We start from the raw sequence: 24,542 nt of genomic DNA on the forward strand, positions 1-24,542 counted from the left end.
GAGCCCTGGGCGGCGGGGGCGGGGTGGGTACTTCGGGGCCCACCATGGACAGGCTACATTTTAAAAAATACCATTATGACTTTTTTTTAATGGTCAAAAATGCTTTTACCATAGACATTTTTGTGCTTTCCTTTATTATTATTTTTGAATTTGTATAATTATTTTTGAATTTGCACTCATTAATGCTCAATATAGGTATATCAGCCTTCTTGTACATCCGCCTCATAGTGCAGAGGTTGTAGGTTCAAATCTGAGCTCCAGCTTTCCTGTTTGGATTTGAATGGTCTCCCCGTACCTGCATGTATGGTTTTCTCCATGTGCTCTGGTTTTCTCCCACATTCCAAAAACAGGCATAATAATAATAAATAGTATTAATAATAATAATGATGATGATGCGTCAGATTTATATAGCACTTTTCTGGTAGGTTCATTGAAGGCTGTAAATTGTCTGTCGGGATGAATCTGAGTCTTAGTGGGTGTTTGTTTTAATATTGCAGCTGTGAAATTACAGTAAATTGCCGTGAGTACATTTCACAGTATGTTGCTGAAAGTCATGCAAAACTTATTTTATTGTGAAATCACAATGAAAATTTTTGCAGTGCGATTTCACACAACAGTAAGCTGTAGCAGAAGTGAAAAAAATTAATATTGTCAAAGTAATGACATTTATTAAAACATGCACCCATCCTTGCAAGGCAGGAATGCTGGGATATGAGTTAAACTGATAGACATCTCTTCAATATCGAAAGGAAGGTTGGCACAGGCAGTGAGGTACCTTAAAAAGGAGAGATGACATAATCACTAAAGTAGGCCTATGAGAATTGGACACACAGATCTCAACTCTACTCAAAATGGTCAAATGCCTTACAGGAAAATGCAATCATTGAGCTCAACAAGAAACAATACATTGTGTGCTCCACTGGAAAAACAACGTGAATTGGCTCCAAAATAAATATAAGCATCAGAACTTTTCATTGCCACGTTTCAGGTAATGCGATGAAGAGGCTTGGTAAACAAAGTTGATTTCCTCCAGGAAAAATAATGTCCCAAAAAATTGACGGTGTTCATAGCGTGATATAATTCATTTTTTATGTTGTTTTGTTTTTGCTGTCATTCCATTCCCCCCCGGTAGGTATCGCAGTCTACACCCCAGTCCCGCAGATGGCAGCAATGCATCATAAAATGGGTTGCCATCCGCCAAAGAAGACCGTAGAACAAGATGATTGCCTCTGATGATATCCTCTGGGAGGCGCTGAAGGCTAAGCATACTGTACGTCCATGACTTGCGTCGTTTTCGTAACTGACGTCCATAACCAGTGTGTTGTGTAACACGCGTGACGTCACCGACCAGCCCAAAAAGCAACCACAGAGAACCGATGACACACAAGTCAATTTGTACGTAACACACTCCAATGTTGGTCGAGGTCCAGTTGTTTGGAACAGACTAACCTAGCACATCTGCTACTGACACCTGGAGAGTGTGCATCGTTAATGGTGAGCTCAAATAAGCTAATATGCTTCGTAACAGGATTATTTGATGATTTGTATGACTCAGTTTCACCGTTTTTGGACGTAATGTGGTTGTAAAGTAAAACCAGCAACAAAATGAGGTGTTCAAGTTCGCTCTTGTGTTTTCTGGCATTTCTCGACAGGAGTCATGGTGTTAGTACACAGCTATTGTGAAGCCGGCTTTCCCATCTCCCACACGTGGGTAGATGAAGGAATCGCCCCCTGCTTTTACTTCACTCTGGCCCCTGCTGTCCTGCTCACCATCTCGTTCTTCCTCGGAACTGTCCACTTCATCTTCTACAAAAAGTATGGCACAGCAATGGAGCCCAAATTCATGCCCCGCTCCCGTCTCTACACACTCCAGCTGGCCATTTCCAGCCTTGTCTTGGTTCAGTTTCTGGGTGGAATGGTGTGGCGAGCCACCCAAGGAGACGAGCTCCCAGGCTATGTGCTGCTCTATGGCTGCTTCTCTGTCCTAGCCTGGGTTTGGGGGATTGCCTTGCTCAGTGTGGAGAGGCGAAGGGCTCTGGTCATGGATCGAACACGGGGCCACAGTGCAGCACTACTATTGTTCTGGGCGATGGCGTTCGCAGCTGAGAACCTGGCATTTGTCTCCTGGTTCAGTCCTCACTGGTGGTGGGGCCTGGAAGACAATAAGCAACAGGTGTGAGACACTGTAATATTGGGCACAACAGCAGTCACCCAAAAACAATTTCACATGCAAATTAAACAATATTTATTAATGCCGTTGTAGTTTCTAGTAGCGTAAAATTGAATTGCAGTGCATTATGGAGCTGGATCAAACATTTTGGCCCCTTTTGTAAACTAAAGGTAAACTAAATATAATATAATTATTGCAAACAGCTGTCAGTATAATGCAACATGGTCGACCACACTGCAAACAGCAAACACAATAATAAATGGTAAATAACTTTCTGACCCCTGTCAATTAAAACTGATCATACCTATTATGATAAAGGCATCTATTTTGGTGAAGTTCTTTAATGACCTTCAATTGTGGTCACTGGTCAGTGTATTTGTCTTAAATTGTTTATACAAGTGTCCACTTTTAGCCTCCCTGCAGTTGTGTGATCAAGTTATTTCAGCTTGGCGTGGGTCAGAATATCATATACTTTGAACGATGCATCAAGTTAGTGTTAATATTTAATAGTGGGGACTTGTCTTACAGTTTAGTGGGTCAGAGGTTGATTATTTACAATAGGCTTGTTATTCCCTTGGAGTGCATGTTGTCAGTCTTGTTTCCTGTATAACTAGATTGCCGCCCTGACTTGCGGTGATGCAAAAAGTACTTAATGAACAGCTGTCAAATGCAGGCCCTTGCTCTTTTTGCTGAGTCACTGTGTCTAACGTTCAGCTACCCAAAACTATCAGCAAGAGGCCACATCTTGCCCCTCCCACTCCAAACATTTCAAGTGACATGCATCATGCAGACAGGCTTGTGTTACAACACAAGTACAGTTTTACTTTCATATTGATGTTTATTTTAACTGTTGATGAAACCTCTTAGGTGCAGTTTGCCTTATGGCTGATGCGCTATGTGGGCATAGGATTGCTCTTCTTTGTTGGTCTCAAGGCCCCAGGCTTACCGAGGAGACCATACATGCTGCTTATAAATGAAGATGAGCGAGATGTAGAGCAGAGCGGCCAGGTAATGATGTGCAAAATATAAATGAAGACATTCTCTGTACATCAGTCCATTTGGTCATTTTGATTGGCTTCTTGTCATCGTCTCAGAGCCTCTTGGGCAGACCAGATGAGAACCAGTCGACTTGGGAGGGCTTCATGAAGAAGGCCAGGCTACTGTTACCTTACATGTGGCCTCGGGGCAGCGTCTGGCTCCAGCTGCTTGTCCTCTTCTGTTTGGGGCTGCTGGGAGTCGAGAGGGCAATCAATGTTTTTGTTCCCATTTTCTACAAAAATATAGGCGCGTATAACAACAGGAGCACCTCATCTTCACCTGATGCTTCATGTTTTTAATCATGACTTCTCTTCCTCTTTTTTAGTCAATGAACTGACTGATGGCAGCAGCTGGAACACTCTGACCACCACTGTGTGTATTTATGTCCTGCTAAAGTTCATGCAGGGCGGGGGTGCAGGTATGACAGACCCTTTCACACAAATATGCAAAGAGAAATGGGTACACAAACATTCCTACACCCCTTGAGCTCAGGTTGGAAGCTAGTGGCTTGGTTCAAGGTCACCTCACCTCAACAGTAGTCTGAAAGCAGGCTAGCATCTCAACAGCTTTTATTTTTTTTTTAATTTAACAAAAATATTAAATTGCAGAAAATGTTTTATTTACACATTTAGCAACAATCGCACTAATTCCCTCTTGCCTCGAGAAGTTATCAAGTCAAGTAGTGGTTATGAGTCCTCAGTTTTAACTGTCTCCGCGTGCATCACATCCAGCAAGCTGTTTTGAGTTGAAACTTAAGTAACTGTAAAGTGTAAATTTCTGGCCCATTTTTGTGCATACAGAAGCCCCGAGTCACAGAAGGCAGGTGGCTACTTTGCAAGTGATACCCTATTTCTTCTTGCAGGCGCCTCGGGTTTTGTCAGCAACCTACGCTCCTTCCTATGGATCCGAGTGCAGCAGTTCACCAACCGGGTGGTGCAGGTACGCCTGTTTGCCCACCTGCACGCCCTCTCACTGCGCTGGCACGTGGGCCGCAAAACAGGTGACGTGCTGAGAAGCATCGACCGTGGCACCTCGTCCGTCAACAGCTTGCTCAGGTGGATTAAGTCAACAAACTGATCTAGTTTTGTTAGTTTCAGCCTTGTACTTACTTGCATGTTAGATAGGTACAGTAGTTTAAAGCTGTAGATCAACTAATTTATATTTTACGTCTACAGTTCGATGTGATTGAGACCAAATTCAGCAGTGACTCAACTAATGGGAAAAAAATTGATGACATACTGCAGAAATAACGATATTCACTGCTTTGATTGGCTTAAATGGCATTAAGATTCCTGTTTGCCTAATATTTTTTATTGACAGCACGTCTGTGACCCTCTTGAGGAAAAGCGATTATGGATGGATGAAATGCATGTATTTATTTGAATTAATTTAGTTTGTTGTTTTATTGTAAATGGTAGAATTCTGTAGGGTTAAAAAACAATTGTACATATACATTTACAACAACATTGTGGGCACAGGTTTTGGTTGGTTGGTTTTAATGTTACAGAAGTGAAAATTTACTGAAAGATTTGTTTTTCTCCACAGCTATATTGTGTTCAGCATCGTCCCAACAATTGCTGACATTGTCATATCCATCATTTACTTCATCACCTATTTCAACGCGTGGTTCGGCCTCATTGTCTTTGTATGCATGACCCTTTACCTCAGTGAGTAACATCAGTTGTGCTTCAGAAATTCTCAAATTTTCTCAGCTGTCACTGACAGTAAAAAAAAAACTTCTGTCTTTTTGTCTACCAGCTTTGACCATCATTATCACAGAGTGGAGGACAAAGTATAGACGGGACATGAATCAGCAGGACAATATTGCCAAGACTAAGGCTGTTGACTCCTTGCTGAACTTTGAGACAGTGAAATATTACAATGCAGAGAACTATGAAGTCAGCCGCTTTGAAGACGCCATCTTGAAATACCAGGTATGTGACAGGCCACGTATATTGATGAAACAGCAGCATGTCTATTTTAAACAGTGATATCCCATAATTTCCCGCAATTTCACTGTGAATGCAGGATCTTTCTTCAGTTACCATTTTTGTCACTCACCATAATAAAAGAAAAAGTAAACGGCCGTAAAGTCTTACCTGATGTCTTGTATAAAAGTAGTTTCGCTAGCAGCACCACAGCAAGTTTTCACATTTGCATTTTTTACAACGCGCTTGGTCGCCTCCAGGACACATAAGCGCATATCCAGATTCTTTTTCCCCTCTTTGTGTTTGTGGCAGAAGCAGGACGTCAATTTTCTCATCAAATGCAATGCATTGACAGTGGAATTAAGTTGTGACTTGCTCATTTCTCAACTGAATTTCATGTTTGACAAACTGAACCCAAAATGGCGGAGTGAACGAAACGCCAAATATTCCTTTCCACCTAAACTTCATTTACTTTCACCCTTGTATCTACTAATTGCACTCAGTGTGCTGTTACTAAGAAACTGAGTTAAGACTTTTTGTTTAAAAAATGTCTACAGGGAACTCATTTAAACAACCGATCAAAGACCGGGATGCTTCTGAGGAATGCTCTGTTTCAAATCAGGCTAGTAATAGTGCTGCTCTCTGCGCTGGCAATGCTAATGCTAGCATTGAAACTACCTCCTCTGCTTTTATGACCGCACCTCTGCTAAAGCATATTTCAGCTGCACTAGCAGAGGAAGGACAACGCATCCTGATGTCGGTAAATACATCACTTGGAAATCTTGAATCAAAGGTGGGCAACATGCTAAAGCGCTTTGATAACGCCACAGCCGCAACTGAGGCAGTTGTTGCCCGCCAGGCTGATGTTGAGACGCATTTCCCACCTGGAGGATGACATTGCACTGATTAAAAAGAGACTGGATGTGCTGGAAAAAGCAAACAAGGGATTAAAAGATAAAGTATCCAATCTAGAATGTCGGCAAAGATAAACAGGCTGCTAAATCTAAAGGGAGTCTTCTGAGGGAGAGATGCACTTGTGTTCTTTGAGGCATTTATTCCCAGGCTACTGCAGTTACCAGTATATCCATCAGTTATATCCACGCCTGAGCCCATCTGGGCTTTGGGAAACATGAGGATGATTGGCCATGTGCAGGGGTCATCAAACCACCACACCAGAGGTTTTAGCAGCATTGAAACGCCGCGGGAATCTCCAACATGAGGGGCGTCCTTTGCCGATTGTCTCGGATATCTCAACCTGAAATCCGGACTGCGAGACGAGCCTTCAATGCTGTCTGCACGGAGCTCATCAAAAAGAACATACGTTTCAGGATGGCATATCCTAAATATGCTGATAAATTTGACCTAGTTTAACGTCGCTATAGGCGCGCAGCTCAAAAAGGGCATGTTGTGTCAAGGTATCACTACCAGTATTCATATCTGTTCATTCGAAATTCGTCAGGCAAAATCTTTATCAATGTGAGAGAACTTCTCTTTACACACACGCAAAAAAAATGTCTGAGCATGAGAAATATCAATCTATCAATTTACTATGCAGTTACATTTTTTAACATGGATATCAGCAAATTGGGGAAGCGCAAAATACAGAGTACAAAGAAATAACCGCTTTTGAAGGGCAGTTTTGTGGGCGTATTACATTTTAGAGCGTACTGTATTTTCCTTGAGATTACGGTAATGACTGAGCAAATCCACTTGTCGAACAGCTGTTTATTTTTTTCTATTATAATTTAGATTAAAATACACCGTTTAAAATAATGGGAGGGAATTTTGTCAACTAAAAAATTACATCAAACAAATGTTCTCAGCTGCACCATTTTTTAACAATCAAACTTAATTTGTTCAAGTAATAATGCACATAAACACAATTTTAAGTCTAGAACCTCGTAATCGACGAATACATTCAATTCACGCCCTGCACAGTGGAGACTTTGTTTTCAAATACCGTCATAGCAATTCATATTAAGGATGTTTTTAATCCACTCTTATCATGCTAGTCTGGACTTTTGATCAGTGTTCAACCATCACGACACCTTTTGTAGTTGTGTCAAAAGTTGGCACATCAGGAGCATTTGTTCATTTTCTGTCTACTCTACTTATGAGCGAACAAGTAGTAAAAAGCTCTTCTTTCTTTTGAACACATAGCTAAATGATATAAAAGGAACACCAGCGCCTCTTTGTGCGGAGGTCCAAGACTGCCAAATTTAAATTTAGATGTGTCATGCATTTTGTCATTATTTCAGTATTTATTTCATTGTTTCAATATTTATTTATTCATTCATTTAAATGTATGTATTTATTGATTTTATATTGCCACTCTTGTTCCTCATAACTTGGCATAGCAGAGGTGCATATAGTTTGGCCTAAAATGGAATTGCATGTAAAAATGTGGAAAAAGAAAGAATGATTTCAGTACAGTACCCCGCGGGGTTAAAGTCAATAATGTTGTGTGTGTAACTAATGGTTGTGGTATCTTCCCACTGCAGTCATCCGAGTGGAAGACACAAGCCTCCTTGGCCTTCCTCAACCAAACCCAGAACGTGATCATTGGTGGCGGTCTGCTGGCCGGCTCCCTGCTCTGTGCCTATTTTGTGACTGAAGGAAAGTTCCAGGTGCTGATATTCACACAGAATTGTTTTTTTTCTGAAGAAATGTCATGTGGTTGGGCCGCCATTGAATGCATGCTTGAATTGTTCCATGTGTTATTCCAGGTTGGTGATTTTGTTCTGTTTGGAACGTATATCATCCAACTGTATACTCCTCTCAACTGGTTTGGTACCTACTACAGGTAAGAACATGATTCGTGTGCTTTAGCTAGCTAGATAATAATCAATGGCTGTTTTCAATGCATTTTTTCCAGAATGATCCAAAATGCATTCATTGACATGGAAAGCATGATCCAACTTTTTGAGGAGGAGGAAGAGGTACATTTGAATCTCACAGGTGCATCAACATCTGTTATTCTCACTTTTTTAAAACGTTTTATTTTATTTTATTGTACACAGGTGAGAGATGCGATAAATGCTGTGAATTTTCAATACAAGCTAGGAAAAGTTGAATTTGAAAATGTTTACTTCAGTTATACACATGGGTGAGTTCCCCTTTGCTTTCTCATTGAAACATGATGATGACGGGCAGTTCCACTCAGTGTTTGTCTTCATTTTATAGAAAGGAGGTTCTCAAGGATGTCTCCTTTGCAGTACTACCTGGACAGACTGTGGCCCTGGTATGTCAAAACCTGCGTGAAACTATTTTCAATGGGAAATGAAAGGTAATTTTTATGGACCTTTCCATAGGTAGGACCATCAGGGTCCGGGAAGAGTACCATCATCCGACTCCTCTTCCGCTTTTATGATGTTCAGGGGGGTTGCATTCGCATTGATGGTCAGGACATATCCAAAGTGAGTATTTGTAAGGGTGTGTATTTCTGCAATAATTCCAGCACAGTAGAAAGCAGGAGGAGAGAAAGTGACATCCTATTTTGATTGTGTTCAGTTAACACAGAAATCTCTGCGAGCACACATTGGAGTGGTCCCCCAAGACACGGTGCTGTTCAACGACACCATCCTGGAGAACATCCGCTACGGTCGCATCTTGGCAAGCAACCAGGAGGTGGAAGAGGCTGCGATTGCTGGTGATATCCATGACAGAATCATGGCATTCCCTGAAGGTGGTTTTTGCATTGACAATTGTCAGTTCTGATTTGTCATTTAGGTTGACAAAAACGCTATATGATGCAATATTTGCCTATTGTAGGTTATGATACTCAAGTGGGGGAAAGAGGACTAAAGCTGAGTGGGGGAGAGAAGCAGAGGGTGGCGATAGCTAGGACCATCCTCAAGGCACCACAGATTATCCTTCTGGATGAGGTGAGACCATCACAGCATGGCAAACATTTTGTCACCGACTTTACCCAAGTCCTAAATCTGCAGTATTTCCAATCTGATAAGACATGGTGTCTCTACAGGCCACATCAGCGCTCGATACCCAAACAGAACGCAACATCCAGGCCTCACTAGCCAAAGTCTGTGCTAATCGTACGACAATTGTTGTAGCTCACAGGTAAAACGATCGCTTCACAGGTCTTCCTTTGACTTTAATTTTTGCTAACAAGCTGTGTTTATAGGTTGTCTACAATCATTGGCGCAGACCAGATTCTTGTCATCAGCGAGAGTCGGATTGCTGAGCAAGGACGGTAAGAGCTTTTTTCTAATAATCTCAAAATTTCTCATATTTGATGACATAGAAGTAAAGTCACTATCTTTCTATTGAAGACATGAGGAGCTCCTGCAAAAGCAAGGCCTGTATGCAGACATGTGGGCAAATCAACAGCAGGCTCAGGACTCTGATTCCTCATCAGACACCGAAGCCAAAGACTGCAAGTCGGAGAAACTGCAGCCACCTTCCACTCCCTCAGGCCACCATGGCCATTGAATGCTCCTTGGTTGGATGGTGTGATGATCTTGAATTTAGATATTATTTGAATTTGATAGAATGTATCATGCTTATTTATTTATTTATTTCAATTGTGTTTCTGAATGTGATACACTATTTTTTTTTTTTTTACTGATGCAATGTAACTAGCCCTAGTGATCAAACAACACTAGGTATGGCATTTATGTCAGGTTTTAGTTTTTATAATTTTATCAAGAGCTTTTAATAAAGCACCCCCATGATTCGCACAGGATAGGGGCCGGGCCGGCCCATGAAGAATGAAAATCTCCATAAAATGTATGTCTATTGTAATTGCGTTAGGGTGGTAGGTAACCCAAACATTATTGAATATGCAGGGATACTATGCAGGGGTCCACTGTACTTTTGTACATGTCATAGGTATAAGGGAAATAATGGTGATAACTGTTTTCAAAGATTTTTATGGAGGTATTAATAAAGCCATACATTGTGCCACTGGGTTTGAGGCTTTGTGATAATGTGCCTGACATGCTGTTAAAACATATTTTAAGAATCTCTTCTGCTCAAGGTTCTGTTTATATGGCAATTGTTGTAAAAGTTGTTCTTTCAAATAAACTTGGCACCTTTCCTGTCTAGCTGTTGCATATGCAGTATTTACATGAGACACAAATGTATGAAATCTGTGTATAATAATTCAACACTGTCATTTACCGAACTCTAAAATATAATAAGGACTTTTTAAGCGACTTTGCAAATCTTCTTGCTGAAATCATGCTAAAATATGATCATATCCTCTTCATGAAGGGACTTTAATATTCACGTGTGCTGTCCTGAAAAAACATAAAGTTGAGTTGAGTACTGTTCATCCGTGTTGTCACTTGCTCTTCTTGCCCGGTGCGCTGTTTCGCTAGCTAACAGCCAATCGGAAGGGACGTGGTAGTGGATGCTTGTCCAAAGAGAGGAAAAACAGCCAAATTGTGTTTATCCCAGTGTTTAACCTGAAAATGGCTCAACATTTTTTTTTTGCCCCAAATTCAAACTTTCAACAAACATGCAATAAAATGTCAAAGTGATGACCAGATCATGTAGACAGCATTAGTAGACACCCGTTTATCCAGTTTCTCAGCACACCCCCAAAAAAAAGTTGATTTGGTGTTAGTTTGGTGTCCACTCATTTTTATCCATCTCAGGGGGGCGGCCATTTTGCCACTTGATGTCGACTGAAAATGACATTGCAGTTGTTCAGGGCTCAGGTAACAACCAATCATGGTTTCGCTTCAGACAAAAAAAAGGTGAGCTGTGATTGGTCATTACCTGGTTCTGAGCAACTATGATGTCATTTTCAGTCAACTGCAGGTGGGAAAATGGCCGCCTCCTGGGATGGATAAAAACGGGTGGATTCTGTGCTGCTTTATCCACAACCGCAATCTTAATCAGAATGTCGGGTAAAGCGTAGTAGAAAGAGCCCATACATTGTACACTGGTGTCAAAGTCCGTTTGTCGAGAGCTGGAGTCCTGCATGTTTTTGAGGTTTCCATTCTTCAGCACACCTGATCAGGATCAGAATTATCAGGCTTCTGCAGAGCTTGCTGGTGAGCTGATCATTTGAATCAGATGTGTTGGAGAAGGGAAGCATCTCCAAAACATGCAGGACTTCGGCCCTTGAGGACTGTACTTTGACACCAGTGCCATAGAACATATTGCAATTAAATTTTGGGGGTTAATATTAATATAATATATATACTATATACTTCTTTGAAGTCAGCCCAACTGTCACTGTGCTATGCTGTGTCATTTACCGAACTCCAAAATACAATACGGACTTTTTTTTTTAAATGACTTTACAAATCTTCTTGCTGCAATATGATCATATCCTATTTTTGGGGGTACTTTAATATTCACGTGTGCTGTCCTGAAAAACCAAAAAGTTGAGTACTGTTTATCCGCGTTGTCACTTGCTCTTCTTGCCAGGTGCGCTAGCTAACAGCCAATCACAGTGATCATATGACGACGTCGATTTAACATGAAGAATTTGCGTCGGATTGGTGTATCTAGGCCTTAACTCCACAAGTGTATAATATTCGTGGACTGATTGTGTATTCACAAGTCACCACTTTTATTATGTTATTTGTCTATATATGCATTGCGATTGGCTTTGATTGTATTCACAACTAATGAGTTACGTTATTTGTCTATATTTGCAGTGTGAGCGGTCCAGACTCCAGAGTGTACTACTGTACACAGAACATGGCACGCATATGACTGCGTACTGCTACTTACAGCGCGCCTCCTGTTGGTTGGTCATGGGGAAAACAGCTCCCAAGCGTATCTCTGACGTCACTGTTAGTTCAAGCAGGGTGTGTGTATCTGGCGGAGCTAAAATTAAATAAATAAATAAAAAGTCTCTGGTGGTGCTAAGGTGGTCACCAGGCCAAGCAGTTAGCGTTGCAACGTCAGCCTGGATAAATGTTGAGCCGTCACTAAACAGAGCTATGGATTTTGACTTTTTATTTAACGATACAGCGATCCAATTTTCGGACTTCCGAGAGTTCACGGTAGGTTGTCCTAATCCTCCACCTACCAACGCTAAGCTAACTCGAGGTGCTATATTAGCGTGCTAGTTCAGATCATGAATGTGAATGTTTTTAAATTGTGTAATTTGGATTCGTTTACCAAACGAGTTAGGATGTTACCTTACCCTCGAAAGTGTTTTACGTGTCTTCTGGCATTATTGTATAAAGTTACATCTCAAACCTGCGAGTGCTAACCATGTTAAGTTCAACTGTATTTTTCGCGGACTCCTGGCTTTCTTTCGCGCGTCGCTGATTTTAGACATTACTAACAGCACTTTACTCCAACGATAAAATGTGAAGCCGATTTACTGAAAGTGTCGGCTACGTAATGACACTGTGTAATCTGCATTCGCAGTGTCTTCCTGGACACCAAAGGTTGTCTGAACGAGTGAGACAGCGACTGTATTATGGATTGGATCGCGATATGTCACTTGAAGTACTCTCCTCTCCTATGACAGGTAATATACTTTCAGAAGGTGGATCTTGCACGTGAACTACTCACCCAAAGGTCGGGATATTGGGTTTTAGGGTGAATTTTTATCACGAACCTAAAATTAAGTGGATATTTACATATTTTCCCACGACCGGCAACTCTTCATCTAGTGCTATTTTTTTCGTGAATCGCTCAAGAACTACAAGTAAGAATTCAGCGTCAGTGGATGTATACTTGCTCGTGGAATACTGGTTAGAATAGTCACACCAAAAGTGCTCCGACACTAGTTCGAATCCCTCTTGAAGTGGGTATCTTTTTAGCAATACTTATTTATTGACACAACACTACGATAACAAACAAGGTAACTTACTTCAGAGCTGATATGCAGAGTGTCCATAAAGTTTCTTTACAATTAAAGAAAATTATTACAGAGGCAGTTGTGGAGGTGTTTTAACTGGATTTATTTTATTTCAACGAGTGTTTATTAAAGTTTTTTTTTTTTAGCTTAATTTATTGGCTTCTATATGGACACCATTATTTGCACGAAACAAAGATTCCTCAAAGATTTCTTGCATTGTTCGCTGTAGGATAGCCTCAACATCAGTTTGCATTTTTATTAGTTTATTTATCAGGAACAATGCAATCAGCCATAGTCACTAAGCCATACTTACTTCCCATCGATCAACACAGTATCTGAAACACATTTTTATGTGAATAAAAACTTTTAAGAAACATTGATTAAAATACACAACACTATTCAGACGATTGCCCACTTTTCTAAATTTTATGTCGGACTCTTTTTACTTCTTATGATCGTCTCCATATTAGAGAAGAGCGAGTTTTGCACACACACAAAAACAGTCGGACGTCTGCCTTCTAAAGTTTAGCGGAGGTCAAATTAAGTTCACCCGAAAGCCCAATATCCCTAACTTTTTTTAGTAGTGTATGACACAAAATTGTTGTTAGCCAAGTCAAAAATTGCTCAGATATTCATTGTCATCTCCTTCAGATATCGCCGTTGAAATCTTCCAGAAATCAGCACCAAGCCCAATAAGGAAACTCCACAAGAAATATGCCGTTCATGTGTCCAGGTGTGCAAGACATGTTCCACAATTCTATAATGCATTTTCACCGAAATTAAACTCAACAGGATTTCAGGTTAACAGCGATTCTTTTCTTTTGTTTTTGTTCCAGGGAGGCTTGTATTTCACCGTGTGCCATGATGCTGGCACTGGTTTACATTGAAAGGCTTCGAAATAGAAACCCTGAATACTTACAAAAGATCTCCTCCTCTGACCTCTTCCTGATCTCCATGGTATGTGTCTGGGGTCAAAGGTTGTTCAATACATATACTAGGGCAGTGATACCCAACCACCGGGCCACGGACCAGTACAGGGCCGTGGGCCACTTTGGACCGGGGCGGGCCGCACAGTTGAAAATATAAAAAAAAACTTATTGTACTTCTGGTTAATTGATTAGGCTTAGAAATATTTTATTTTGAAAAGTGACCGTATTCTCTCTGTTTACGACAGACTCTTGGTGATGTCAAGATGTTAATTATCTCAGTCGCGTACAAGTTAGCAAAATGAGTTAAAAAACAAACAAAAAAAAAACACACCAAAATAACCAGACACAAGTTTCTTTGCAAAGGAGAAAAGGCCCAGTGATAAATTAAAGTTTATATCTATCTATCTATCTATCGAGGCGCTGCTAATATAGTTAAATAAAAATGTGGGTTCACATTTATTGTTACATCTACAAAATACCCCAGTTTTTGTGTTGCTCATATCATTCATAAGCATTACCATATTACGTTTTGGCTGAAATCGAAAACCGAAAATGAGAAATGCTTGGCCGAAAACAGAAACGCCGGGAAAAAAACGATGCCAATTTTTTATTATCATTGCATTTATTATAATTAATTAAAATTATAATATCCTTATAAAATATTTAGGCTTATTTAGCACAGGCATTTTAACAAAGCACAATATAAATTGAAATGCATCCACGCCACAGACATCAGACACATGTTGGCCAATGGTACATTAAACACCAAACGCGGGGTGAGCAACTGAGCATTTAATGGCGGTGCAATTGCACTTTATAGTCAATGTATAGTATTTCGCTTGGTCGCACCGGCGGGTACGGATGCGTGCGGTGCGGATGACGCAGTTGTAGGCTATTTGGAGCAGCACACTTAAAATTGACACATTCACATATTCACCAATGTTTAAAAATAAATAAATTTCTTCGCACCAGCCAATTGGCTTTGGGAACGGACTGCAAAGTCACACACGGCGTCCTGTACAGATCTGTAGTTACCCGATAGAAATAGTGCTAACATTAGCTAAAGTATTTAGCACGGCCACCAGAATGCAAGTGAAAAAGTGGAAGCGCTCAAGGGGCTCTCATCAAAGAAAAAAAGGAAGGTGCTGCAGGAGAAAGAGTGGCTCACCTGTAGTGCAGTACTCGGCAGCGCTCTCTTTTTTGATATAGTTTACCAAGCGATCCTCTCCTTCTCCGGTGTGCACAATGAAGCTGACCGGTGGCCAGCGAGCAGCTAGGCCGACACTTACTCCTTGATGTTTAATTCAAACAGACACTCGCTTGCAGCGTTGTTTTTTTCTTTTTATATTTTTGTGTCACCACACCATCCTCTTTCGGCCATATTCTTTCGGCTTGAATTTTATTTCGTCCGAATGCCAAAAATGCATATTTTTGGTGGCCGAATATTCGGTGCATTACTAGTTGTTACTCTTGTTATGGTGTTTGTGCTGCTAGTACGGGTACATAAAAATACATAGTGGATTTGCGTTTGTTGTTGCCTTTTATTAATCAGCCGCTAAACAGCCCTGCACCCCCCAACCCACTGGGTTGTTGAAGATTAGCGGAGCAAGCCACACAAACAACAATACGGAGGACAAATGAATTTAAAAGGGAATCTTATTACAGTAAATGATCCTAAAATACGCACAAACTTGATCAATGACCTAAATTTCAACTCATTTTTCTCCATCTATCTGTTGGTCTCCCATGCTTGTAAACTTTGTCCAGGTTGATGAGCCCGTCTGTTTCTCGCTTTCACTTAATGTTCATCAGATGGTCCAAATGTGCCACTTAAGGCAATTTCTGGATGTTTTTATGTGATTCTTACTCTTTTCCAATCTGTACTGGCTGCTTGAAATGTAGCACATCCGCAAGGTGTGAGCGCTCCTTTAACTCCTCACATCTAAGTCCTGCAGCCTTGTTTTAACTTTTTGCTTCACTATGGACTTGAATTCAAATAGTCACGATGAATGGGAGTTGAATTGTTTAGTTATAGTAAGTATATTCACAGATCATATTGGCTTGGCACATAGAGATTATGTTCTTAATTATTTTGAGTGTCTTGATTATTTTGACAAATGCATTTATCTGCCACTGCGTTAGATGGTTGCCAGCAAGTACTTGTATGATGAAGGAGAGGAAGAGGAGGTCTTCAACGATGAGTGGGGAACAGCTGGAAAACTGGATGTCGAAACAATCAATCAGCTGGAAATGAATTTCCTTAACGCGATTGTAAGTTTGTGTGTATTCACATGTAGCCTGTCCCTGCTTGTTCTTTGCCCCTTGTCCCAATCATTTTGTCAATTCTTGCAGGACTGGAGTCTCTTCACAGGGTCAAATGACTTCTTGGATGCACTGGGCCAATTAGAGAGCAGGTCTGTGCGCTTTCTCCAGGTTCATATGCTCACTTGGCAAATGAAGGGTTTCCTGTGAAAAAAGTGATTTTGTAATTCTCAGCGTTGCTGAGCGTCAAGGAATGACGCGAGGCTGGTTTACCTACACTGACCTCTGCGTGCTCCTCGAGCAATCAGCGTGGAGCCAAACACTTGCAGCTATCTACCGGCACTTTATCAAGGTGAGCAATGGAGTCTTATCAGGAGCGTACACTCTAAAAAGAGAATTGTTGAACCAATTTAAGATTACAAATTGAATTGTTGACCAATTTAAAAAATAAAAATAAAAAATCACTTCAATGGTGAAAATATTAAGTTTAATTGATTATGAGTTTATTAAACCTAATATATTCACCGAAATTAAGTTAATCCCAAAGTGACTCCAATTCAAAGTATTAAGTCTAGCAATGTTTTGTTTTGACCCCCCCCTCCCCAGGTTTCCTGTATGCTTGGATTTTTGTATCTGACTAGTGTGGCGGGTCTCATCGCCACAAGCACTGTGCTCCACCAGCTCAGTCTCTGTCCAAGTGGTCAAACCCTGTTGAGACCCCCAGGCCAAGTCACCCCGGCAGTCCCGAACCCCGACGCCCCCGTTCAAGCCCAGCGGCTCCCCTGTTGCACTCTGTCCAACGAGAGTCTGAACAGGCACACCAATGTGCACGGGGCGACTTCACTACACGCCACCCCACAGACATCAATATTGTGTCTGCGGGGTTTGCTGCTCACCTCTGTGGGCTCAATACAGCTCGAAACACCATTGAAGTCTCCTGAAACCCAGAGCACCTCTGCCTTTCGTCCTGGCTGTCGTGGTAGCCTCTCACTATCGGAGTGTGTGCTAAGAAACGCCTCATCCGCATTCACCAGTCATGCATCGTGGTTGGCCTCCATTTTGATTGCAGGTGCTGAAGCAAGTGAAATCGATCACCTCAAAGCGTTTCCGCTTGGGAGGCTGGGATCTTGTCATCCAAAGTTTATGTTACCTGTAGACAAGACGCAAGCTCTCCTCATGGCCGGCTAGCACGCAGCAGACTCCACTGATTGTCACGTACTCTGGAGAAGAAGCCAGCACTGCTTTATTTTTTATTTTTTTTAAATCAGCACCTCATATTTGTATTCTCCAGATGTAGAACACACGTGCGATATATTACAGCATATGATATGTTCAGTATAGTCACTTTATTTGACCACAGAAATCAGAACTTATTTTAAGAGAATTTTGAGGATTTATTTTGTTACCGTTTTTGGGGGGATACAGCCAGTTATTGGTTAGAAGGTGTGAGGTCTTCATCTGTGTGTTCTGAGTGATAGCTGGGAAGGGTTTAAGTATGTTGAGTTTAAATGATGGTGCTTGGTGGGGGGGGGGGATACCAGTAAACTGCTTTTATCATCATATTGATCATCTTTTTTCTTTCTTTCTTTAAACATTTTTTGATGGTCAAAAAGGTCATGCTAATACACACAATGCTGCAACTCTTTAAATGGAAAAGATTTTCATAATTCAGCATATGCGGAAGCTGTGAACCTATTACAACAGGGTAAAATTCCTATATAGTTATTTGCTATTTTCTGGGGGATGTGTGTGTGTGTGTTTTGGTACATAACACCACCTGATTTAGCATGCAAACCAGCTGCCATGTACCTTTGCTATTGTGCTCTGGAAGTTGCACATTTGCTTCCATTTCTGTTTCAACAGCACCTTTCACTCCAGACTTATTAGTTACTGCAATATCGATCTTTTGGACAGTAGAGGTTTTTGTCATGCAATTTTTTGTTGTTTTTTCTGACAAAGCCAAAGTGGTCCCCAGGAATTTATAATTTGACATTTTATTTTGATAATTTGATATACAGTACATACTCGGAAGCACAATATCCTTCATTTTGTACACGCATGCAAAATACAAACGAGCAAAATAAATAAAAGAATGACTTTCTTTGATGTTTCATCATTTTGTCTGCATCAACTTCATCTCTTAACTGTTTATCATATTTTTAGCAACTATGTGAGACATCGGTCTCAGTCTGAGTGCACCCAAAAAGATTCATTAAAAAGTTTTGACTATTGTAGAATCAATGTTTTCTGTTGACTACAAAATGGTGAATTTGGGACATTGACTGCAAATTAGATGTGTCCACACTCATTTATAAATTAATGGAAATGCTAAATATTACATACCAATCAAAGTCTAGTCAGGTTAAAAGAAAAACGAATTTCGAATCATGAAAATCCAGAGGTGTTACTGTGTTTACTGTAAAATTGATAAACAGGTTACTTTTCAGAAGTGGGTGTACTCAAATACCGAGCATCCGGCTGACTGCAATGTATTTTTTGGTACAGCACCGTAAGAATGATTAGTACGCAGGGAACATATGCTTAAAGTGGAACCCACTCCCTGTGCTCTATGCTTGACACCTACCACTGCACAAGTCCTAAAATAGTTCCAACCTCTCCCTGGGAAAGAGCGAGGAATTGAGGGTAGTGCCGTGTATTTGCTGCTTTGAAAACGCGTTTTAATGGACGCAACGGAATTATGGAGGCTCGGTCGCAGGTCGGCAACGTTGCCGTCAATGTGATTGATGTGTTAATGTCCTGTGTTTTGTTCGTTGGAGCTTTATGTCCACCCTTTCTAACAACATCATATTGAGAATGTGTCGCTGGGTGTGTTCTAGATTTCGGTCCAAACAAAGCGGGGGGTACAGAAACAAGGTAAGACTGCGATGCACCGTCCGTACTTGTTATGATGCAAGCGAAAATAAGCAGGATTTCTGTGTGAGTTGTGTGCATGTCTTTCTTGCGCACATGGTTGTGTTTTCTAGAGGATAATGCCACAGCCTACATGGATTTTATGAAGAGTCACTGCTGCTATGATGCCATTCCTACTAGTTGTAAACTGGTCATATTTGATACCAAGCTTCAAGTAAGTACTCTCCTGACCTTGTTCATCTATTTGGTCAAATGCATCAGAAAATGACAGCATGTCAGTTGTCACATGTGCATCCTTTAGGTGCAAAAGGCCTTTTTTGCACTGGTGGCAAACAGCTTGAGGGCTGCACCTTTATGGGACAGCAAGTTGAAGAGATTTGTAGGTAAGGCGGTAAAAATTGCATCAGTAAACATTAAAGTGCAGAAAAGAAAATGTGTTCTCCTCACTCACAGGTATGCTGACTATTACAGATTTCATCAACATCATCCATTGCTACTACAAATCCCCTTTGGTGAGTTGAAATAATGACTTACACTTTAATTGTACTGCATATCAATTATCCCCTCCAAAAGTATTGGAACAGTGGGAGCAATTCCTTTATGTTTGCCATAGACTGAAAACATTTGAGTTTGACTTTAAAAAGATAAACGTGAAGTAACATCAAGGTAAATATTGTAGCTCATCTGCATCTCATACATAACATTTTATTGTATGAATTAGCCTCACCTTTGGAATACTTTTTGAGGGGAGGGTTTGGTAATCATGACAAATCACTTGTATTGTTAACTGACTAGTAGACGAATAATGGATGAACTACACTGATTATGTAATATTGTGGTTCCTGTTATACAAGGTGCAGATGTATGAGCTGGAGAACCACAAGATTGAGACATGGAGAGGTGAGTTGTGTCAAAACAGAAGTCTGTGGTAAACAAAACAAAAAAGAAACCATCACACCGTAGGCCAATACTGTATATGTACCATAAAAGTTTTGATTCATCATTTCATGCGTGCAATTTAGTATATTTGCTGCAATTGTTTTTTCTTCTTCTTGTTTAGATGTCTATTTAAAGTGTTCCTGTCCATTTCTGATTAGTATTTCACCAGATGCCAGGTGAGATCAGGGAATCACCTTGGGATCATTTTGTGTTTGAAGGCATCTGTGCTGTGCCCGATCACTCTTTTCTCTTCTCCAAGTCTCTTTGATGCCATCTATTCCTTACTCAAACACAAGATCCACAGGCTGCCTGTCATTGAGCCAAAATCTGGGAATGTCCTCCACATTTTGACACACAAAAGGATCCTGAAATTCCTCCATATATTTGTGAGCAAACTTTTTATTGTTTACTGATCTTTATGGTATATTAGTCCTGTGTGATTGAACTGAGCTATGTTGCCAGGGAGAAAAGGTTCCGAAGCCTGCATTCATTCACAGGCAGATCCAGGAGATGGGAATTGGAACTTTCAGGAACATTGCCACTGTTCAGCAAACAGCAACACTTTACGATGCTCTCAGCATATTTGTGGACAGGAGGGTGTCAGCTCTTCCGGTGGTAGATGAAAAGGGTATGCTTTTTTTGGTCTGTATTTGAAGTTATATGTTGTAAATTGCGTCTGGCAGGGTTTACGATTGAGACCTCCACAAATTGCTTCTGACTTTTTTTTAACAGGCAAAGCTGTGGCACTCTACTCACGATTTGACGTCATTGTAAGTACTTCAGAGATGTTTCATCCCTGAAAAACATTTGTCTTCTGCTACTAGTGTTAATTGTATCCACCATTTTTAGATTTAGTCTCAGTTTTAGTCCAGTTTCAATCACGCTTGTTAGTTTTTATCATATTTAGTCAACCCCATCCCGTTTTTATTTAGTCCATATTTCGTCGACTATAAATCTAGCATGTTAGTCTTAATTTTAGTCCCAAAAAAAAACTATTTTATTTGTCTAGTTTTAGTCAAGACAATCATTTTACCCCTGTGTTTTTTGTTGTCAGCAGATAATGTTGAACATTTCAAATCTAAAACTATTTTTGATATAAATTCTCTCATCTTTTTGATGAAAAACTAATTACAGTATATCAACAAGTGGCCATTATGGCTCCATGTTATGAGCTAGTAAATTAGCCAGCATTAGTTAGCGGTGAGATTAACATTATTGTTGGAACGTTATAGCCGTTGGATTAATGTTACGTTATACCTATAATTTAATTTACTTTTTTTTGTTTTACCTTTCACTGTGAATCCACCTCCTGTCTGTCCCATGTGTTTGTGCATGTTGCATGCTAGCTGCAGATTTGAAAGGGGATGTGTTACTATGTGCCAGATTAGCAGAGACAAGATTTTACAAAATCATATCATTTAAATCTCATTTTTGTTCAAGAACTAAAATGTCCATAGATTATAGTCCAGTTTTTACGAAGTGAAGTACATTTTCGTCATTAGTCGACGAAAATGCATACTGATTTAGTCCCAGTTATTGTTTATTAATGGGGGTTTTAGTCAAGTCTTGTTTTAGTCCGGTGAAAAATGTGCGAAATTATTTTTGTTTAGTTTTCGTTGATGAAATTAACACTATTTGATACTTTCTGTCGCACTCTGATTGTGCACTACATGTTGGGACACCCTCGGTGGCAGAATCTGGCAGCCCAGAAGACGTACAACAATCTGGACGTGACGATGCTCGAGGCTCTCGATAGGCGTACGTGTTTCATGGAGGGCGTGATCAAGTGCTATCCAGATGAAACCTTGGAGACGATCATAGACCGCATCGTCACAGCAGAGGTGGGTGTGTCCTTCCACACAATCTAAAGCATGAGATATGTATGAAGGCTAGAGAACATTCCATGTTCTTTTTCTGCACATCGCAGGTTCACCGGCTGGTGCTTGTGGACAGAGCTGACGTGGTGAGGGGCATCATTTCACTATCTGACCTGCTTCAAGCTATGGTTTTAACACCAGCAGGTATTGAGGCCCTTGTGTCATAGAAGCTAGTGGCATAAGGCCCCCCGCCTTTTTTTTAGGCTTCAGCTGCGGCTGTCTCCCAGGCAGGTAGGCTCTGCAATCTCTTATCTTCCCAACCTAAAGAACCACCTCTCGTACTTTTCTAGTGCCCAGAACCCTCCTATTGTGTTAGCTCCTTAAGCCTGCTTCTAAACATTTATCATGCAAAAAAAGTGTCTGGATTTTTTTCTGAGCATTCTGTTGTCTTTCAGAAATGACGAGTGAGGCGACAAAAGCAGCTGCTGTGCAGCTGTTTCTCTACAAATGTCCGTGCTGTGTTAAGGCAACTGGAAAGGGCGACCGAGCTGACCTTACAGCCGCTATACTCCTCTGTTTTGCAAGGTCTCCAATACAGCCTTCTTTTGACTACATCTGATTAATTTGATCAATATTTGTACAATGTGTTGCTCTTTTTCGGTTTTACACATATTGTTGTGATCCTTACGATTGATGTACAGTTCGTAATAAAGTATTTTAATGAACATTTTTTTTGTCAGTTTGATGGGAATAAGTATATAGTAACTTTTTATGAAGGTTAGGTTGGGCTGCAATTTGGGCACTCCATCGTGGGAATGTAAAGTTTTTATTACCCACTAGCTTCCACTAACGTTTTTTGTTGTTGTTGTATTTTTACATTATATTTCAGTTATTGTTGGTTCCCCTAATATTTTTATATATTTTTTTGAAAATATTTCTCTGTATTACAAATTATTTTTATTGAATAATTGATTACAAATTGATTTATGAGTCTTGACATGATAATTTGAATAATGAATACAAAAGTAACTTTGAAAAGGACATGTTTATTTATTTATTTATTTTTAATTAAATAATGTGCTGCCACAATACAAAAAAAAAAGACTTTTGCACACTCCAATAACAGTAGGCAAGAGAAGATGGTGGGAGCTTCCAGAGGTCTGGCCAGGGCAGAGGTTTTGCCCGGATTGCCCTCAATCAAGAAACAAAAGTTTGACCATAAGTTCACAAGCATCTGTCCATTGTTTTCAGACCACCTCAAGCAACTTAAACATATCAATAAATTGTTCCCTCACTACTTTGTGGTTCAGTTATTGCAGATTCACTCTCACTTTTAATTTGTAACCTGGTTTCTGGTAAGCCACTTTAAGATTAAAAAGAAAATCTTGAACATAATTATCAAGCCAAAGTTTCATTTACCGTCTGTGTGGCGCAAATTTGAGTGGCAACCCAATAGCGTCCTCAAATTGGGCTTCCGTCTGTGGGGAAGATCTTTCTGCAGGTCGTTATAGTAGAAGTCAAAATAAAGCACATTATATGCCAATACACTGTCAGTCAAGCATGCCATAAAACATAGGGCAATATATCAACACTTGCCTATTATTATATTGCACAATTCCAGGTCCTGGAAGGGCTTTTTTAATTTCCTCCCTCACAGGCTATATTCTGCCAAGACTTCATTTATGGCCACTTGCCGCAGCATACGGCGGATGACTGCCCCATTTGCTCCTCCCAATTTTTCCAGGATTTTTTTCTGTAAAAATACAATTATACAACAATGAAGATGAATGTGGATACAACATATTTTTGTATAAGTTATAAGTATGGCCATTTAACTACCATTTGGTTCCTTGTCTCCTCTTGAACCATGCTTCGATCCAGCTCTTCTAGCTCACCAACTGTTCGGCACTGTGGGAAATTCACATATTCGTGCGCAGGTGGCAGCGCTGCTGTGCTGGGGGAGTTTTTCAAATGCATCAATTATCATAAGTCCTTTTCCATGAGCGTCTACTATGGGGGTAATAGTGATGGAGATTGTTTTAGTTAGTGTACACACACACCTTAATTCTGTGGTAGTACTTACCTCTTGTAACACTTTACATTCGTAGTACAATTTTTTCTCTAGTCTTTCAAGGGCTCGCTCTATCCTTCTTATGCAGTCCTCATCAGTCATCCATCCATCCATCCATTTTCTTAACCGCTTGTCCGCACAAGGGTCGCGGGGAGCGCTGGAGCCTAAACCCAGTAGGCGGGGTACATCCTGAACTGGTTGCCAGCCAATCACAGGGCACACAGAGACAAACAACCATTCACACTCACAATCACACCTATGGACAATTTGGAGCGTTCAATTAACCTCATCAGTCATTGCTGATCAAAATATTTTCACACATACACATACATATCTGGTCATGGAATTGTGCTAAACTTGAAACTGAAAATGCAATGCTACTTACCTTGAACTGTGTTCAAAGAATGATTAGGGGCTTTTCCACCACCGGAACTTTTGAAGAACTTGTCAATTTACCTTGGCAAAATTCAGATTGCGCGTTTTTCCACCAACAACAATTTCCGGGGTAATTAAATTTTCCAGGGGGCATCTGAGTACTATCTCTGCAGTAGGGTCTTGCTGAGCTAGGCTGGAATTTTGAGGGGCCGGGCTACATTGACCAAGGCCGATTGGTTGGTCAAATTTGGGGGGTGGGGCTGTTGTTTTTACATCAGTTGGGCTCATCAAACTCATACGTCATCAAACTAATTTGAATAAATTACCAAGAACTCTTAAGATGCTGTGGA

General features: G+C 40.5%; 3 protein-coding genes across 6 annotated transcripts; all 3 read left to right on the forward strand.

The window, feature by feature from the left end:
• Positions 1-1,265: 1,265 nt before the first annotated feature.
• On the forward strand, positions 1,266-10,199 carry abcb6a (ATP binding cassette subfamily B member 6 (LAN blood group) a). The gene is made up of 19 exons (XM_077551564.1): positions 1,266-1,494; positions 1,653-2,173; positions 3,038-3,178; positions 3,265-3,454; positions 3,534-3,626; positions 4,071-4,263; positions 4,754-4,875; positions 4,967-5,142; positions 7,638-7,763; positions 7,863-7,939; positions 8,012-8,075; positions 8,157-8,242; positions 8,320-8,377; positions 8,448-8,552; positions 8,647-8,821; positions 8,908-9,020; positions 9,119-9,213; positions 9,278-9,346; positions 9,426-10,199. Exons 2-19 carry the CDS (start codon positions 1,658-1,660, stop codon positions 9,583-9,585), a joined length of 2,559 nt encoding a protein of 852 aa, XP_077407690.1. The 5' UTR covers positions 1,266-1,494; positions 1,653-1,657; the 3' UTR covers positions 9,586-10,199.
• Positions 10,200-11,857: 1,658 nt separating this feature from the next.
• On the forward strand, positions 11,858-18,220 carry cnppd1 (cyclin Pas1/PHO80 domain containing 1). Its single transcript, XM_077551577.1, has 8 exons — positions 11,858-12,119; positions 12,493-12,595; positions 13,580-13,661; positions 13,765-13,885; positions 16,000-16,128; positions 16,210-16,271; positions 16,354-16,471; positions 16,726-18,220. Exons 1-8 carry the CDS (start codon positions 12,057-12,059, stop codon positions 17,305-17,307), a joined length of 1,260 nt encoding a protein of 419 aa, XP_077407703.1. The 5' UTR covers positions 11,858-12,056; the 3' UTR covers positions 17,308-18,220.
• Positions 18,221-18,652: 432 nt separating this feature from the next.
• prkag3a (protein kinase, AMP-activated, gamma 3a non-catalytic subunit) lies at positions 18,653-22,473 on the forward strand. 4 transcript variants are annotated; one of them, XM_077551590.1, is made up of 13 exons: positions 18,653-18,835; positions 18,957-18,993; positions 19,062-19,204; positions 19,292-19,373; positions 19,444-19,502; positions 19,845-19,890; positions 20,051-20,105; positions 20,189-20,315; positions 20,392-20,557; positions 20,662-20,699; positions 21,624-21,770; positions 21,857-22,037; positions 22,202-22,473. In XM_077551590.1, the coding sequence occupies exons 1-12, from the start codon at positions 18,818-18,820 to the stop codon at positions 21,971-21,973; spliced, it is 1,035 nt and encodes a 344-aa protein (XP_077407716.1). In that variant the 5' UTR covers positions 18,653-18,817; the 3' UTR covers positions 21,974-22,037; positions 22,202-22,473. The 4 variants fall into 4 exon arrangements, with proteins under 4 accessions (XP_077407716.1, XP_077407725.1, XP_077407734.1 ...); XM_077551599.1 differs by having other exon boundaries at positions 19,851-19,890; XM_077551608.1 differs by having other exon boundaries at positions 19,462-19,502.
• Positions 22,474-24,542: the final 2,069 nt, after the last annotated feature.

This window comes from Vanacampus margaritifer, chromosome 1 (genome assembly GCF_051991255.1).
Source record: "Vanacampus margaritifer isolate UIUO_Vmar chromosome 1, RoL_Vmar_1.0, whole genome shotgun sequence".
In the NCBI taxonomy this organism is placed as follows: domain Eukaryota; kingdom Metazoa; phylum Chordata; class Actinopteri; order Syngnathiformes; family Syngnathidae; genus Vanacampus; species Vanacampus margaritifer.

Coding starts and splice junctions, on each gene's coding strand:
- prkag3a (XM_077551590.1), top strand. Junction 20,106..20,188: donor AGTATTTCACCAGATGCCAG/GTGAGATCAGGG, acceptor CTCTTCTCCAAG/TCTCTTTGATGCCATCTATT. Junction 20,558..20,661: donor TCCGGTGGTAGATGAAAAGG/GTATGCTTTTTT, acceptor TTTTTTTAACAG/GCAAAGCTGTGGCACTCTAC.
- cnppd1 (XM_077551577.1), top strand. CDS start 12,057: ATGGATTTTGACTTTTTATTTAACGATACAGCGATCCAATTTTCGGAC. Junction 16,129..16,209: donor TGAATTTCCTTAACGCGATT/GTAAGTTTGTGT, acceptor CAATTCTTGCAG/GACTGGAGTCTCTTCACAGG. Junction 16,472..16,725: donor TCTACCGGCACTTTATCAAG/GTGAGCAATGGA, acceptor CCCCCTCCCCAG/GTTTCCTGTATGCTTGGATT.
- abcb6a (XM_077551564.1), top strand. CDS start 1,658: ATGGTGTTAGTACACAGCTATTGTGAAGCCGGCTTTCCCATCTCCCAC. Junction 9,214..9,277: donor ACAATTGTTGTAGCTCACAG/GTAAAACGATCG, acceptor CTGTGTTTATAG/GTTGTCTACAATCATTGGCG. Junction 9,347..9,425: donor CGGATTGCTGAGCAAGGACG/GTAAGAGCTTTT, acceptor TTTCTATTGAAG/ACATGAGGAGCTCCTGCAAA.